Source organism: Grampus griseus (assembly GCF_964374135.1).
Source record: "Grampus griseus genome assembly, chromosome: 1".
Lineage (NCBI taxonomy): Eukaryota > Metazoa > Chordata > Mammalia > Artiodactyla > Delphinidae > Grampus > Grampus griseus.
This window is the reverse complement of record NC_139017.1, coordinates 126,129,047-126,143,024: the sequence shown is the minus strand read 5'-3', so window position 1 is coordinate 126,143,024 and position 13,978 is coordinate 126,129,047. Positions and strand designations below refer to the sequence as shown.

Genomic DNA, 13,978 nt, shown 5'->3' with positions numbered 1-13,978 from the left:
CAGTAAGAGACAGAAAGGAAAGACGTTTGTCTCTATTCTAATAGTCATCATTGCTTCTGCTTTCAATGGAGTATCTTTCAGTGCTTGCTCTGGTTTGCAAACTGCTCTGTGCTTTAAAGTGAGAGCATCCAAGCCGATCAAGGAGAGGACTGGAGAGTCACATGCACTGCCCACAAAATCAGTGTTTTATATCATTAGGTGTGCCCTTCCTCCACCAAGAAGGAAAAAGAATGCAGTACTAAAATTTAAGTTTGGGAAAGTATGTTAAAACAAAATCAGCAGGCTTCTTTACTATAGGACCTCTGAGAGCCATTATTTTGCCAATAAGAGCAACAGCTATAGTTTCTTGTCCTGGCTTCATGCCAAGAACTTTATGCACATCATTTCATCCTTACAACAACCCCATGAGGTGAATACTCTTATTTCCCCCATTTTACAGATCGAAAAACCAAGGCTCTTGGATGTTTAGTAATTTGCCCAAGTTTACACAGCTGCAGGTGGTAGACTTGGGATTCATCCTCGGGTCTCTCTGATCTCAAGCCTGTGTTCTCAACCACTATGCCCTCCAGGCACTCTTGTAAGGTTTAGTGACAAAACGTCCCAAACTTATTTGAGACTGACACACACCTGTACTGCACAGTGTCATCAAGATCACCAAAAGTCTTCTCTCCAAACCTACTCCTCTGTGTTCCTTTCTATAATTCTGGAGGGTTAGAGCCTCACTTCCACCCTCTATTCCTTTTTAGGTCTTTGGAGTTCTTACTTAACTGTAAAGATAATAAAGGGCCCCTAGGTAAAACCTTCAGTTCAGACCTCAACCCCAAAGAAGCTAGTTGTCCTCTGTCAAAGAGGGGCATGTTTCCATTGCCTTGGATGGGACTCTCTTTCCTGGACCAGGCTCTGAGTCTTCCGAAAGAACTTTTCAAGGAATAATGCCTTCTCTCCAGTGGCCCAGCCACTATGCTCTCCTCAAAGTAAACTCCTCTGGTTGGGGGAGGGGAGCTTTGTTACTCACCCAGCTCCTCCAACACCTTCCACAAGGCTCTGGGAGATGCTTGTTTGGTTGAATTGACCACTGAGCTAATGAGTGACAAGAGAAGCTCTAGCTTTCTTTCTAGAATCCTTGGGAGTTTTAGTGTTTAGTTTCCATATTCTTATTTAAAATTACTTGAAAATGTTACCAGTAAAGACTATCAATTCTTAATAACTGTGCTGGAAAAAAACTATACTTTGCTGGTATTAAAGGATTGAATTTCTAAATAGAAGACTGAACTGGGCCAATGAAGCTCATGAATAAATAAAACTGTGCACCATTATCTCCTTAATTAAGTCCCAGTTTATTTGCTTGTAAATCTTTTATTGATGAAATATACACAGACTGGAAGAAATGTAAATTTAGGATTAAAAGAATAGGATACGGTCTCATGTTTTAAAGATTCGTAGTGCTTATCACTACTTGCTTCTTAAAACTTAACCTGATGGGAATAACTCATCTTGTATACCTCAAACTATATTTAATTAGATACCATTATGCCTACTTTAAAAATTTCATTCACACTGAGATGACTGCCAATGACCAAGTTTAGACAGTACTCAGGCCTCGTGAATCAGAAGAGTTACCTGCTATTGAAAAAGTTGGAAGTTAAGAATTTGCTCCAAGAACTTTAATTTCTTTATGGCAAAAGTTCAAAATACATAGTTTGGCCAACACATTGCTTTATTGGAATGCAGACACTGATCCTTGGCAAAGGCTATCTCTTCTCCTATGTGGGCTGTGTGTGCCCAGGGGATGGAATGGGGAAAGTGTTTTCTTGGCCTGCAGCAAGTTTGGAGGCCAGGGAAAGAGAGGTGTCCGTAAAGATAGAACGTTCAGTGCAACGTTTCCCGACTGGGGAAACTAAAGCAATAGTAAAGCATGTTAAACACAAACAGACACACACATACAACCCCCCATAAGCAAATAACATTGAGCTACCTGGGGTTGAATTAAACAAATATATTTCCTAACTACATGTCCAATATGGAAGCCACTAGGCACGTGGGGCTATTTTAATCTTAATGGCAATTAATTAAAATTAAAAATCAGTTATTTAGATGCAGTAGGCACAATTCAGTGCTCAGTGGTCACATGTGGCTAACGCCTATCTTATTGGACAGCACTTGTTCCAGAACATTTTCATCATTGCAGAAAGCTCTGTTGGACAGTATTGTTTTAGGGCTTTTAATGTGCTGGTCACCAAAAAAGAAATGCAGTGTGAAACCATTCCCACATATGTTTAATACTTTCCTCAAAGCAATGGTATAATTGTGTCCTAAGGAACACAAGTTGGGAAAGACTGATTCTTCACATATTTCGAAGTGCATGTATTTTAATTCATTTGATTCTCCTCCACAACATTGTGATGTATTAGCCTCATTTTACAGGTAAGGAAACGGATGCTGAAAGATAGCACTTGCCACCGTTGCAAAACAATAAATAGCAAAGCCAGTATCTGCCTGACCTCAGGTCTGTTGGATTCGATTTACCACTTCTCCGCCCTACTCCCCTCCCCCACCCACGAGCACACACACACACAAAAAGAGAGATGAAAGTTGAAGTCATCCTTATGCTGTTCTCATACCAAAGCTATGATCGAACTCCAGGTTGAGAGCAGCAGATGAATTGAGAGCATGTCAATGGTTGCCAACTTTTCTGAACTCACAAAACTCAGATGATGTACATGTGATTTTTAAAGTTAAACAATGTTGTCCAATTATTTTCCAGCATTGTTCTTGGGAATAAGCACTGCTTGAAGGGAAAATGAAAGTATAATTGAAGGTAGAAGAATGAGGATAGAGATGTACAAATAATAACCCTCTATATTCTTGCAATACAAAATAATTGTGTAATCTCACAAAATCGTGTGAAACGTTAGTACAGTTGTGAAATACTCCTTAGGCCCTGACTACTCTCTGCTGAATGTGTGGGTTCTGTCAAGCAGGTTTTTCTTCTTAAACACTCCCTTAGTATCTTCTAACTGCACAACGAATCAATGAAATCAATTCAGTAAAGAAAAAGTGAGTAAAACAGTAAAGAAAACATGCCACAAAAGGAAAAGGAAACCAGTTAACTAGCCACTTTTTTCCTTGCTTCTAGTCGTACCTGTATCAAAAAACAATCTTTACCATCATCAACTGCCTTCCATTTGTGTAGTATTTTATAGTTTAGTAAATACTTTAATAAGCATTGTCCATTCCAATTGTGACAACCCCTTTGCAAAATAGAAACGTGTCTTATTTTTTTAAAACAGGAAGCTGAGGCTCAGAGAAGTCAAGATCCCACAGCTGACCTTTTCCCGAGATTGACTCGGAAGACTATTTCTTGGAAATAGACCCATGGATAGACATTTTGACCTGCTCCTATAGCATGGTTTTCCAGCAAAGTAGAACCCTCAAAAAAGCTCCATAAAACTTCCTGACAAAGACTTTGCTATGTAAAGATTTATTTCCCATCTCTTTGCTGTCACTTCTGTTTTCTGAAAACATCCTGGGTATAAAGAAAACTTTGTAGTGGGACCTGTCAAAATATACCCTATTCTTTTATTCAGAGAAGATTAGCCAAAGACTAAGAATATTTATATTGAGAGAAAAGTATACAGTCTATCCATGCGAAAAGAAGACCTTTGTGCAAAATATGGGGCTAAGGTCCACCTAAAGCTACAAGACACTGCATTTAAAAGCTCAGGCTTTGTAGTTACATAGACCATTTGAGCTACGTGACCTTGAGCAAGTTACTGAATATCTCTGAGCTTTACTTTCCACTGAGATAGTAGAAGTACCTTCCTCCAAAGCTTATTGTGGGGGTAAAATAAGATAATGCATGTAAAATGCCTAACATAGATGCTGACCCAATAAAATAAAAAGTGAGTATACAATAAAAAGTTGGTAGTGGTGGAGAGGAGGTATCGGTAGGGATGGGTGGTAATAATTATTAGGGTTTCGCACCGATGAAACTACACTTAGAATAAGCAACACAGAGAAACACAATGCACTCAACATTTCAAATTGTTTAAACAAAGGAGCAAGATTTTCACCTCCAGGACATGCCTAAGATGGGAGCAGATGCTGAGGTGATGGGTTTTGCTGCTCAACTCCAAATCTCCTTGAGAATCTGAAAACTGGACATGGAGGTGCTGGTCTAGGATTCTCCAGAGAACAGAGTTTTGTGACATGTTGGAGGGGAGGCTAGTTGGGGAGAGATATTTTCCTGGGGCACAATTTCTTAGACTTTTCTTGGAGTGATTTGATACCTGTGCTTCTAATCAAAGTGAAAAAAACCTCAGGAGTAGTTGGAAGTTCTCTGACTGAACAAGAACAGTTTGGAATATTGATTTGACTTTCTTAAGGTTGTTAGCCAAGTAGTTTACCCGTGTATCCCGGACAGATGACTGAAGACAGGCAGACCCCTGAGTCTAGAGACCTCTCTGGTGTGCTCATCAGCGTGCATGCCAACCTCTGTGTGTCCTCTGTGTTTCACATGCTTGTCATTGACAGCCAGAAAAGTAAATCCAAGGGCTCTTTTAAAAATCATCACAAAAATCATCGCAGGCAACCTCTACACAGACAGATTCCTACCTAGCCACGTTTGAAAAATAAAATCCTCTAAATTCAATGTGTTTCTGTTAAGATTCTACACACAAAATATGCATGTACCATCTAATTTACTTTCTTACATTTTGTCCTTTGCTTACCATCAAGTGTTTGCTTACATTTATGAAGTTAGCACTCATATCTTGAAGCACAGTAAGAAGGATACTTCTCTTCTGTGTTTTATATACATAAATATTTATATATATATATACACATACACACATATTTATATATATGTATATATACATATAATATGAAAAATCTTTTTTTTCAAGTTCTAACCTCCATTTTCATCTTGGACATAAATAAATTCTGAATATGCAAAAATCAAGAGAATTTATCATAAGTTTGGTGTGTACCATGGTCAAAATGAAGGATACCCGCCCACCCAGCCAAAAGAGTCTTAAGAATGTATTTTCTGTCACAGGGAGTAATAAAAGGATTTACCTTTCACTGGGTGTCACATGACAACAAAAGGCAATGAGCTTCAGCTTCTGCCATCAACCTAGTGATTTTTTTTCTTTATTGAAAAAAAAAACAAACCCAAACCCCATGTGCTACAGAGTTGACTGTACTAACTGCTGAGGTGAAAAAAATGGCTGTGATTGACACTGTGTTGGGGAATGGAGAAGGCGGGATCCAGTGATGACAGCACTTTTGGCCACCTGCGTTCCTAGTCATTTTTAACACCAGCTTGTTTTTCAGGTGCATCATCCCCTGCTCGGCCAGCCACCCCCTTGGTTCTTTGCAGCACCACGACCCCACCTCCACCTCCTCCCCGGCCTCCGTCTCGGCCAAAGCTACCTCCAGGGAAGCCTGGAGTCGGAGATGTGGTATGTTCCCTTCTGCCCTGGCCTGCTCAGAAACATCCAGTGGGAATGACAAACAGGAGTCCAAGTGCCTGAATGCGGGTCATCTCAACTTCAGGTCTAAGTCTTACTTACAGCGCTTGTACAAATGGCCCTGACAGGTGACATCTGAAAGACAGTCACTGCAATCAGAGTGTACGTTTCAGTTGCCCCCAAATCTCTAACATCTTTCAAGCCAAGGTCGAAAATAGTAGGAATAGGATCCTGGGGCCCTTAGTTCTTCTACAGTGGGTTTGATGAAAATTAAGATAATAATGCTCAATTGTGCTAAATCCTTTAGAATGGGAGGTGTTTCCTTTCACCATATTTATCTGATTTTGGAAGATTCCAAAGGAGGGCAAGTCCTGATTTCTGTCCCCAGACTACAAAGAAGTTACCGGTGGTAGGCACACTATGTGAATATAAAGGACGGTGATATGACCCAATGAGTTTTTTCTGACATTTCTTGCATCATGTTTTAAGGCTGAGGGGTGGGAAACATTCTGTGTGAACAATTAAGAGACTTCTGGCAGAGGTAAATTTCTTTGGTATCTGCACACAGGAGTCACAGACTGGTGATGTCCCTGATACCTAGTTTAGCTAGCACAGTACAGTATTCTGTATTCAAATATCTTTCAGTGGGTATAAGCTCTCACATTATGTTACTTGCTTAGCTCCTGGGGGCATAAGAGGCCATCCTCCTGAAACATCACTGACCACACCCCAGACCTCAGCTTCTCTAAATGTGATGTTCCTGTTGAGTGCAGCGCATTACGGTTGATGGTTCCTCTAGCTCCATCCACAAGCTCCTGTACAGATATAATCAACTTCAGTGTAAAAATGGTGCCACCTGTTCTCTTTTAAGAACCTGAGTTGTCATATCTGGGGCCGGGAGACCCTAAAAACATGGAGGGCAGACCTGTGAATCTAACTTTCCATTTCTTTTCTTCTCCCTGCAGCCCCGACCTTTCAGCCCTCCCATCCATTCTTCCAGCCCTCCTCCGATAGCACCCCTAGCCCGAGCTGAAAGTACTTCTTCAATATCGTCCACCAATTCCTTGAGTGCAGCCACCACCCCGACAGTTGGTAAAAATTATCTCCTCTCTTCTAATCTGTTTGTGGTTTTGACTGGCTATTATTTATGATCTGAAAACCCTAACGCCCAATGTTTCTGATCAAAGTTGTTTTGCTGTGTGTTTTGCTACTATCATCTGACTCTTCTTTTAAAAGCACCTTCTCAGCAAAGAAGGCAAAGTGCTTTAAGTAAGCAAATAAGCAAATAAAAGAATGTGAACACCTGTGTTTTGCAGGAATTCTCTTATGCTATTTCCATACAGAGCTATTCATAAAAGTAAAGAAGAAATCGTCAAATAAGATCCTATAATTTAGATATTATTTCTTATAATGAAAATAGTCTCCATTGAGGGGGGAATGTTTTTTTAAATTCCAACCGTGTAACGCATCAGAAATCACAAAATTTAGAACTTTTATTTTCTTGAAGCTTTCATTTCTTCATCACTTTGGTTCTCCTTATGTTGACAGATGGTATAAACATGGGCACTGTGGGACGTGAGAAAACTTTTCGACATTTTTTGTAGTGCTTTTCAGTGATGTGCGGTCAATTTTCCCCAAGAAATAAGTCATTGCTGGCATTTTCAGTAAATGCCTTTGTGCCTCTTTCCTTATGGTGTGATGAAAGTGAAGAGTTGAGAATGGCTGCTCAGCTGGATGGTTTTCCCAGGTTTAAATGCCTCTTTTTGCCTGGAGTGTCTTCCCTCTTCCCAAGGCCGGTCTCTGTCTACACCTCTTTACCCACCTTCCATAGCTCCTGCTTCCTCTCTCATGTTTGCATGGTATCTCTGACCTGGGCTTTCCCATTCCATTTTTTCCCATTGTCTTCCTTTATTGTCTGAATGCCCTCCAAGTCTCCCATATTATAAACCAGCTGGCTCATGCTGCATTGCTTGGGAGAATCATTAACCAAAGCTAAATAAATTCCTGCTGCTACTTGCCAAAAAAGAGCACACTACAGAGTTGCCCATGGGAGGAGTAATTTGATCAAAGCCTGAAGCTCTTCTGGAGAAGAAATCCCTCTTTTCCCAGGGAAATAAGTTAAGGTGTGCCTCTTAGGCCCCCAAAGAGAATTTCGACCATATCACGTGCTCTACATTTTTAATCAGATCAGCCCCAAAGAATTCTTCAGATTTGGTGAAAATATAGCCAGTTATCCAATTTCATATGATTCGTTAACAGACAGATATTTAACACCATTTATATAACCATGTCTATTCTTTACCTGCATCATCAGCTGGGGCAATTCAGGGCTCCCTAATTTTAGATGCCTATTAGCTAGTTTCTCTCTGGGTTTTGTTGTTGTCGCTGTTCTGTTTTGTCTTTTCTGTAACTTCTGACCTTATTTTTGAACTCTTTTTAATACTCTTGATTGCTACAGCCATTTCCCCCACTCCTGCTTTGTTGTTTTTCTGTTGTTTTTTCCTCAAGGTCATTTGTTCCACTCACTCTCTGTGATTTTCCTGGTGGTCCAGAGAGGAAAGTAAGGATAATAAACTGTCACTCAGAAAGCAGACCTCAAGTGACCTCAGATGACCATCTAACCTATTCCTTCAACTCATTGAGATTCATAGAGAAAATTGCACACACAGAGCATTTGACCTGTGGCCACGTTTTGTACCATGTGTTCTCATGCTCCCTGCTGCAGAAATCTCAAATCCTGGTCAGTGACTCTGATTCTTAACACAGCTAGTATGCATTCTTTTAAGATGAACCACAGAGGGACTAAAAAGAGAAAAAAGCCACCTTAGAGGCTGGTCACATTGCTTCATTGCTGAGGAGCATTCTGATTTTATCTGTTTGGGTCTGTTATTTTTGTTTGGTTTTCATCTTCTTCACTCTCTTGTTCTTTATTTCCTGCTGCTGTGGGTCACCTGACAGCCGTTTCTCTCTGAAGTAAATACATTGTCAACAACCGCCCAGCAGCACCTTGTGTAGCATTGTTTATCTCTTTTTGGAGAGGATGTGCTTTGGCTGTTCAGCACTAAGGTGCTGACTGTTCATGACTGCCTTGGAACATCAACTTAATGTAATCAGATGGCTTGGGGGAGATAAAATTTCAGCAGCAAATTCCTGACATCGATGGCTCAATATTTCCCTCCCTCCACCAAGATACTTTTCTGACATTTCCTGTGACACTTGTGCCAAAATTGGGACATGTGTGGCAGAAACTGGATACTTATTATTTGTACTTGCTTATTGCAAAGTTTAATGTAATTCAGGGATTAAATTTTTAAGAGCATGTCTGGTCTTCCTACACAACAATTCAAGTAAGAATTTGCTCCTGCCAGACTTCAGGCATAAAATCTTCTTCATGAGACCTGTGGTTATAAAGTAGTAAATCTGATGCCAAATGGAAAACAGGACTTTCTGTGCATTGTCACATTCAAATAATGAAGAGTCCCTTTGCAACTATATGTCGCTGAATTTAAGTTACCTTCAATCAGAAGATGCACTATTATTTTCTATATGACTGAGAAAGGGCGGAGAAAGCTGCCAGTTGAGGTAAGGTGCAATACTTCCTTATCATATTGATTTTAAGACCCATCCCATTTCCAGAGAGGTTAAAAAGTACACATAGTAGAATCAATGAAATACAATAAACTCCTTTTGTACTGAACAAAGCTCACAGGACCTTCACTATTTGATTTGGGGGGAAGAATCCTATTAATATTATGTGAGTAAAGAAAGTGTTTAAAGTTATTCTATTGTCAGAAACAAATTCCTAGACATTTAGAGATAGAGATAAACAGGGAGTTATCTCTAATTGTATATATCCAATTTATTATTTGTTTCTTATTTCTATAGGTGATAGTCATTTTTTTCGATGTTTGCAAAACCTTCCTTTGGTACCCCAATGCAAAAAGACCACCCTGAAGACAATTTTTCTTCATTGTTAAATTCACTATGAATTATATTCCTTCACTGTTAATTATGCATTTTTAAATTACATCTTTAACATCCCAGGAATCTGTAATGAATGAAAGGTAATCATTTACGGGCATCAGATGGACTTTGATGCGTCCTTTGGTGTAGATCTTTGAGCAAAAGTGATTTGTATTCAGTACAGGAATATTAGTCATAGCATTTAAAACTTAAAATATTTCCTCCAAGTCTTTGTCTCTCTAAGCTGGGTGGCAATTCTGACTTAGATAAGCTTTTTAAAAAATATAACTATATTAACATCAATTATTCTGGACAAAAAGAAAGACCTTTGGAGGTGGATATTCTTGATCCCAATTTTAAATTCTCACAGTTTAGTATTTTTTTCCTTCTGCCTTTTTTTTTTTTTTTTTTTGAAAAGCCTGTCTCCAGTACTGACTTCCCTATCTCAGATCAATCTGAGGCAATTTCCATGGTTAGTTCTTAAGGAAATTTTTCTTCTGTACTTGATTTGAGTGTTGCCCTTATTTAAATTAAGCACAGAGCTATGCAACCACCCATTTTTAAGTTCTCTGATTTATTTAGTATGTTTTCTTCTAAGCGCTCAATGTCTACAACCACAATAAAAAATGATAGCCACCCTGTTCAGCCCTTACGAACCATTCTTTTGTAACTTCAGCTCAAAGAACAAATGACAGTATTGGAGGCTCCTCATTTTAAGGAGATTGTAAACAGAAAATTAGTTCTTCAAAAGAAAGGAATATTCTCCACCATTCCCCACTAATAGGTATGAAAAGGCACTGTTACATTCAGTTTCTGCCAATGTAACTTTTTTGTGTCCTATTTTCTGGAGATATTATGGGGTATCCTTCTTAGGGCCAGTTCTTTTTCCTCTCCTACAGATATTATAGGAGTTGCATTTGCTTATTCTAGCCACCAAGGAAGCCACATGTATATTAAAAGCTGATTGACAGGTGCTATCCTAGAGCCTTAAGAATTGACAAAGAAATAGTTTCCCTGCCTTATTCACTAAGTCTAAGGAGGCAAGCTAGTAGAATATTTTCCAAGAAGCAGAGTTTTTGAAATAATTTTACTACCCTCATCCATTTCCTTATCTTACTTCTCTGCGTTCTAGGGAAAATTCTCCCTTACCGGTTTTTGTACAGAATTTATTCAATTTTCTATTAAAGTTATAATAATACCCTTCAGACGTGTGGCACTGATTGATCTAAATCACATAGAATAAAACTTCAATTGTCTACATTTGTTTGTTGGTGAGGAGGGAGACCGTGTACAGAGATCCAGAACGGTTGGGATTCAGAGCAACTGTTGTGACCAGTTTACAAAGACATTTGGCCATGCCTGATACCATAGCCAAAGATGGAATTACAATAATGCTGTTCAAAATTAACAATCCATAACTACCAAGTACAGTGCAAGGCAAATTGAATTTGGATATTGATGAAGTTGAAATGGGATACTTCATTCAGGGACCTCAGATTCATACTGTTGCATTTTTATGGTCTCATTAAAAGCTTCCTCTTTCCCCATGGGGAGGAAGGTGCATGCTGGGTGATCCCATTGAGCTGTCAGCACTCTGTCCAGAGGTTCTGTTGATGGATATATGTCCAGCCACTTGAGAATTGTGTCTGAGTGAAATACACCTGCATGAGTCAATTATTAATGATAGTGCTTTTAACAACTCCCTGAAAAGGTGGGGGTGTGATTTCTTCCATGGAGCTGACTTCAGTGAATTCACAGACGCTAACATCTGGCAGTTTTTAGATTTCCATTTCTTCTCATAGGCTCATCATGAAATAAGCACATCACTTTTTTATACCCTTTCCATAATCTCAGTGTCTTAGGTTTTGTTTCCTTTTCCATTAAAATCATTCCTGTGTTTCGATCAGTAAAGTGTGTTGCTTGATTTCATTTGAGATTTGTATTTGTGTTTTTGTTTTCCATTCCTTTATATTTCTTTGGTTCATAGTGTCAGAAGATGATGTTTTTTATGACAAACTGCCCTCGTTTGAAAGGCGCTGTGAAACGCCTGCAGGTATGGTGCTAGCCGAGTGATCTCTAGATATCTAGACTTTAAAAATCCAAGCCCTTATGCCATCTGAATGCTCAACTTCATGGACATGCTCCTCGCCTCATGAGTGTCCAGTGCCGATCAGATGCACCGTCTGTTTACTGTTCATCGTGTAACTCGTGCCACTGAAATGTTTTTTGAGTGAACATTTTATAAAGCCGCAGGTTGCATGACAGTTTCTCAGTGAAAAGGTTCCAAAAAGGTGAGATGCTATTGCTTTGTGAATTTACAGAAGGAGGAATAATTTAACTGCTCAGAATTATGTGTCCAGTGACGGCTTTTTAATTAAAAATATAGTAGAGCACCGTTAGTAATCTTGTTTTCTCTTTGGTACGTAGGTAAAGGGTGTTTTGTGTCTGGATGCCTAAGGTGATTCCAGGGGAGGGGATGGAAGAAATATGACATCTTCCATGAACTTTCAGTTGATATGCAATGCTGTTGTTATTGAAAACCTCAGCTAAGTTTTATATAACCTATAACTCCGAGTTCATCTTTTTGAAAACATAGAAGGGGATGACATTGAAGATGAAATAAATACAGCAATTGCTGAATGACAGTTTGGCCAAACTCGTGCAGTTAAAATATGCTGACGCCCCTGCATGGCCAGGAAGACTTCTGCTCCATGCGCACCAGCACCGAGTACCAAGCTACCAGCAACACGTGCCCATCCCTTTAGGCCTCCATAGCTTTGCTTTTGCTTTCTGTTTCCCGAACTGAAAACAAAATAACAATAATAATAGATTGCCAGCCTTCCCTTTTTCCTGCACGCTAACGGCATGCAGTGCCTCTGCCCTCCCCCCTAGTGAGATGAATGACCTGCTCTGTAACTCATACTGTGTCCTTCTCTCTCCCTCTCCTTAACCTTTCCCATCCCGCTTCAACTCCTGGCCATGCAGAGAATGAACAGCCTTCCCTCGTTTGGTTTGACAGAGGAAAGTTTTATTTGACTTTTGAAGGTAAGTAGTGCATAGCATACCAGATTCTAATTTATCCTCCCCTCGTGCCTTTTCCCCATTCACATTTTTAAATCCCAATTCTCTTCAAAAGACCTGGTCTCACTTTCTATATAAAAATGCTATGGCTACTTCGAAAATATTAAATACTAAAGAAAATATTCCATGAATTTGGTTTGTACGGGATCTTCGATTTTTTCATATTAAAAAATTAAAGCTAATTTGCAGTTAATATTGGTTACTTAATTAACTGTGTTAAATTGAAAAAAAACAAACACCTTTTTTGGGCAAGGAACTTAACTCTGTCAACCAGGGCTCTTTCTTAACTCTTTTGCAAATGCAATGCAACAAATATAAGGACATTTTTGGTTGGAATTGGAATTTAACTTTGCTTTGGATAATTAATATTTCAGATACAACATCCATTATTGTAAAATGTAAATGTGTAAGTATTCTTATGACAAGGAATGCTGCATAGGAGGTCAGAAAAGTGAGGAAAAGAAAAAAAGTATTTTAGTAAGTTCTATTTACATCTTCTGAAATGGAAATTGAAACTGGAATGACTAGTAAAATGTACAGCTACCACTGGACTTGCCATTTTAGAAGATGAAAGAAAATATACATAAATATAATGTCAGGTATCTAACCTCAATGTTGGATAATTTGTTATATTCTGTATTAAGGATTAGCATTCTTCTGTTCTATATTTAAATTCTAAATCATTTTAACAGGCCAGGCATTCGATAAAATGGCCTGTTTAAACTATTGTATAGGAAAAATTAAGTAGTTCAACTTAATTAATGGACTGTCTTACACATATCACTTAAAACTCTGCTTTCTATGATTTTAAATAGCTAAGTTTATCTTGGGATAAAAAGTTGGCCAAAAAATATTCTACTCTAGAATTGAACCTAAATATTAAACATCTTATATTTCATGACAACAAAAAGAACTTTCTTAACTTAAGTGTGTGTTTTAGCACAATTGTAAAAAATCAGAATGACTGATACAGATTTTGAAGTAGTTTTTGTGGTGTGGCTTTTTTCTCGTAACAGTGACTTTTCCTTGCAAGATGGTCCCAGAGATGGAAGTCCTTAGCTTGGAGTAGCCTGGGTAGCAACAGGAAATATTGTATGATTTAAAGCTTCCCAAATACTTGATGTCTATCCTGGGTCAGGCAGAGAACAGGTGGATAGGCAGTCTTTAAGGCAAGATGCATATTTTCCACATGATGTCGGAAAACTTCGTTGCCTCAGGCCATTAATTTTGTGATAACCAAGATGCAAAATCCACAAATTTATGACCTGCTAAACTTTCTCTTCGAATCAGATGGAATTAAAAAGTGTCCAGGTGTCTTTTTACTGATCAGCACATCTCAGAGCAGAAGCTACGGTTGAATAGGTTGGTGATCCTGACTTATAGCCAATACCTGCATACATAAAGGCCCTTTCTCTGGTTCAGTCTGGCCACACTAGAAGTTGTAGTTTACTCTGCTTTAACCA

At 38.9% G+C, this 13,978-nt stretch overlaps 1 protein-coding gene across 1 annotated transcript in view; it reads left to right on the top strand.

Moving 5' to 3' along the window:
• The window catches only part of SGIP1 (SH3GL interacting endocytic adaptor 1), a 209,902-nt gene that overhangs the window by 150,326 nt on the left and 45,598 nt on the right, over positions 1-13,978 (top strand). Inside the window, exons 16-19 of the mRNA XM_082667976.1 lie at positions 5,335-5,462; positions 6,437-6,563; positions 11,422-11,487; positions 12,420-12,479. Coding sequence (XP_082524102.1) covers positions 5,335-5,462; positions 6,437-6,563; positions 11,422-11,487; positions 12,420-12,479 — 381 coding nt within the window. The remainder of the gene's footprint in view (positions 1-5,334; positions 5,463-6,436; positions 6,564-11,421; positions 11,488-12,419; positions 12,480-13,978) is intronic.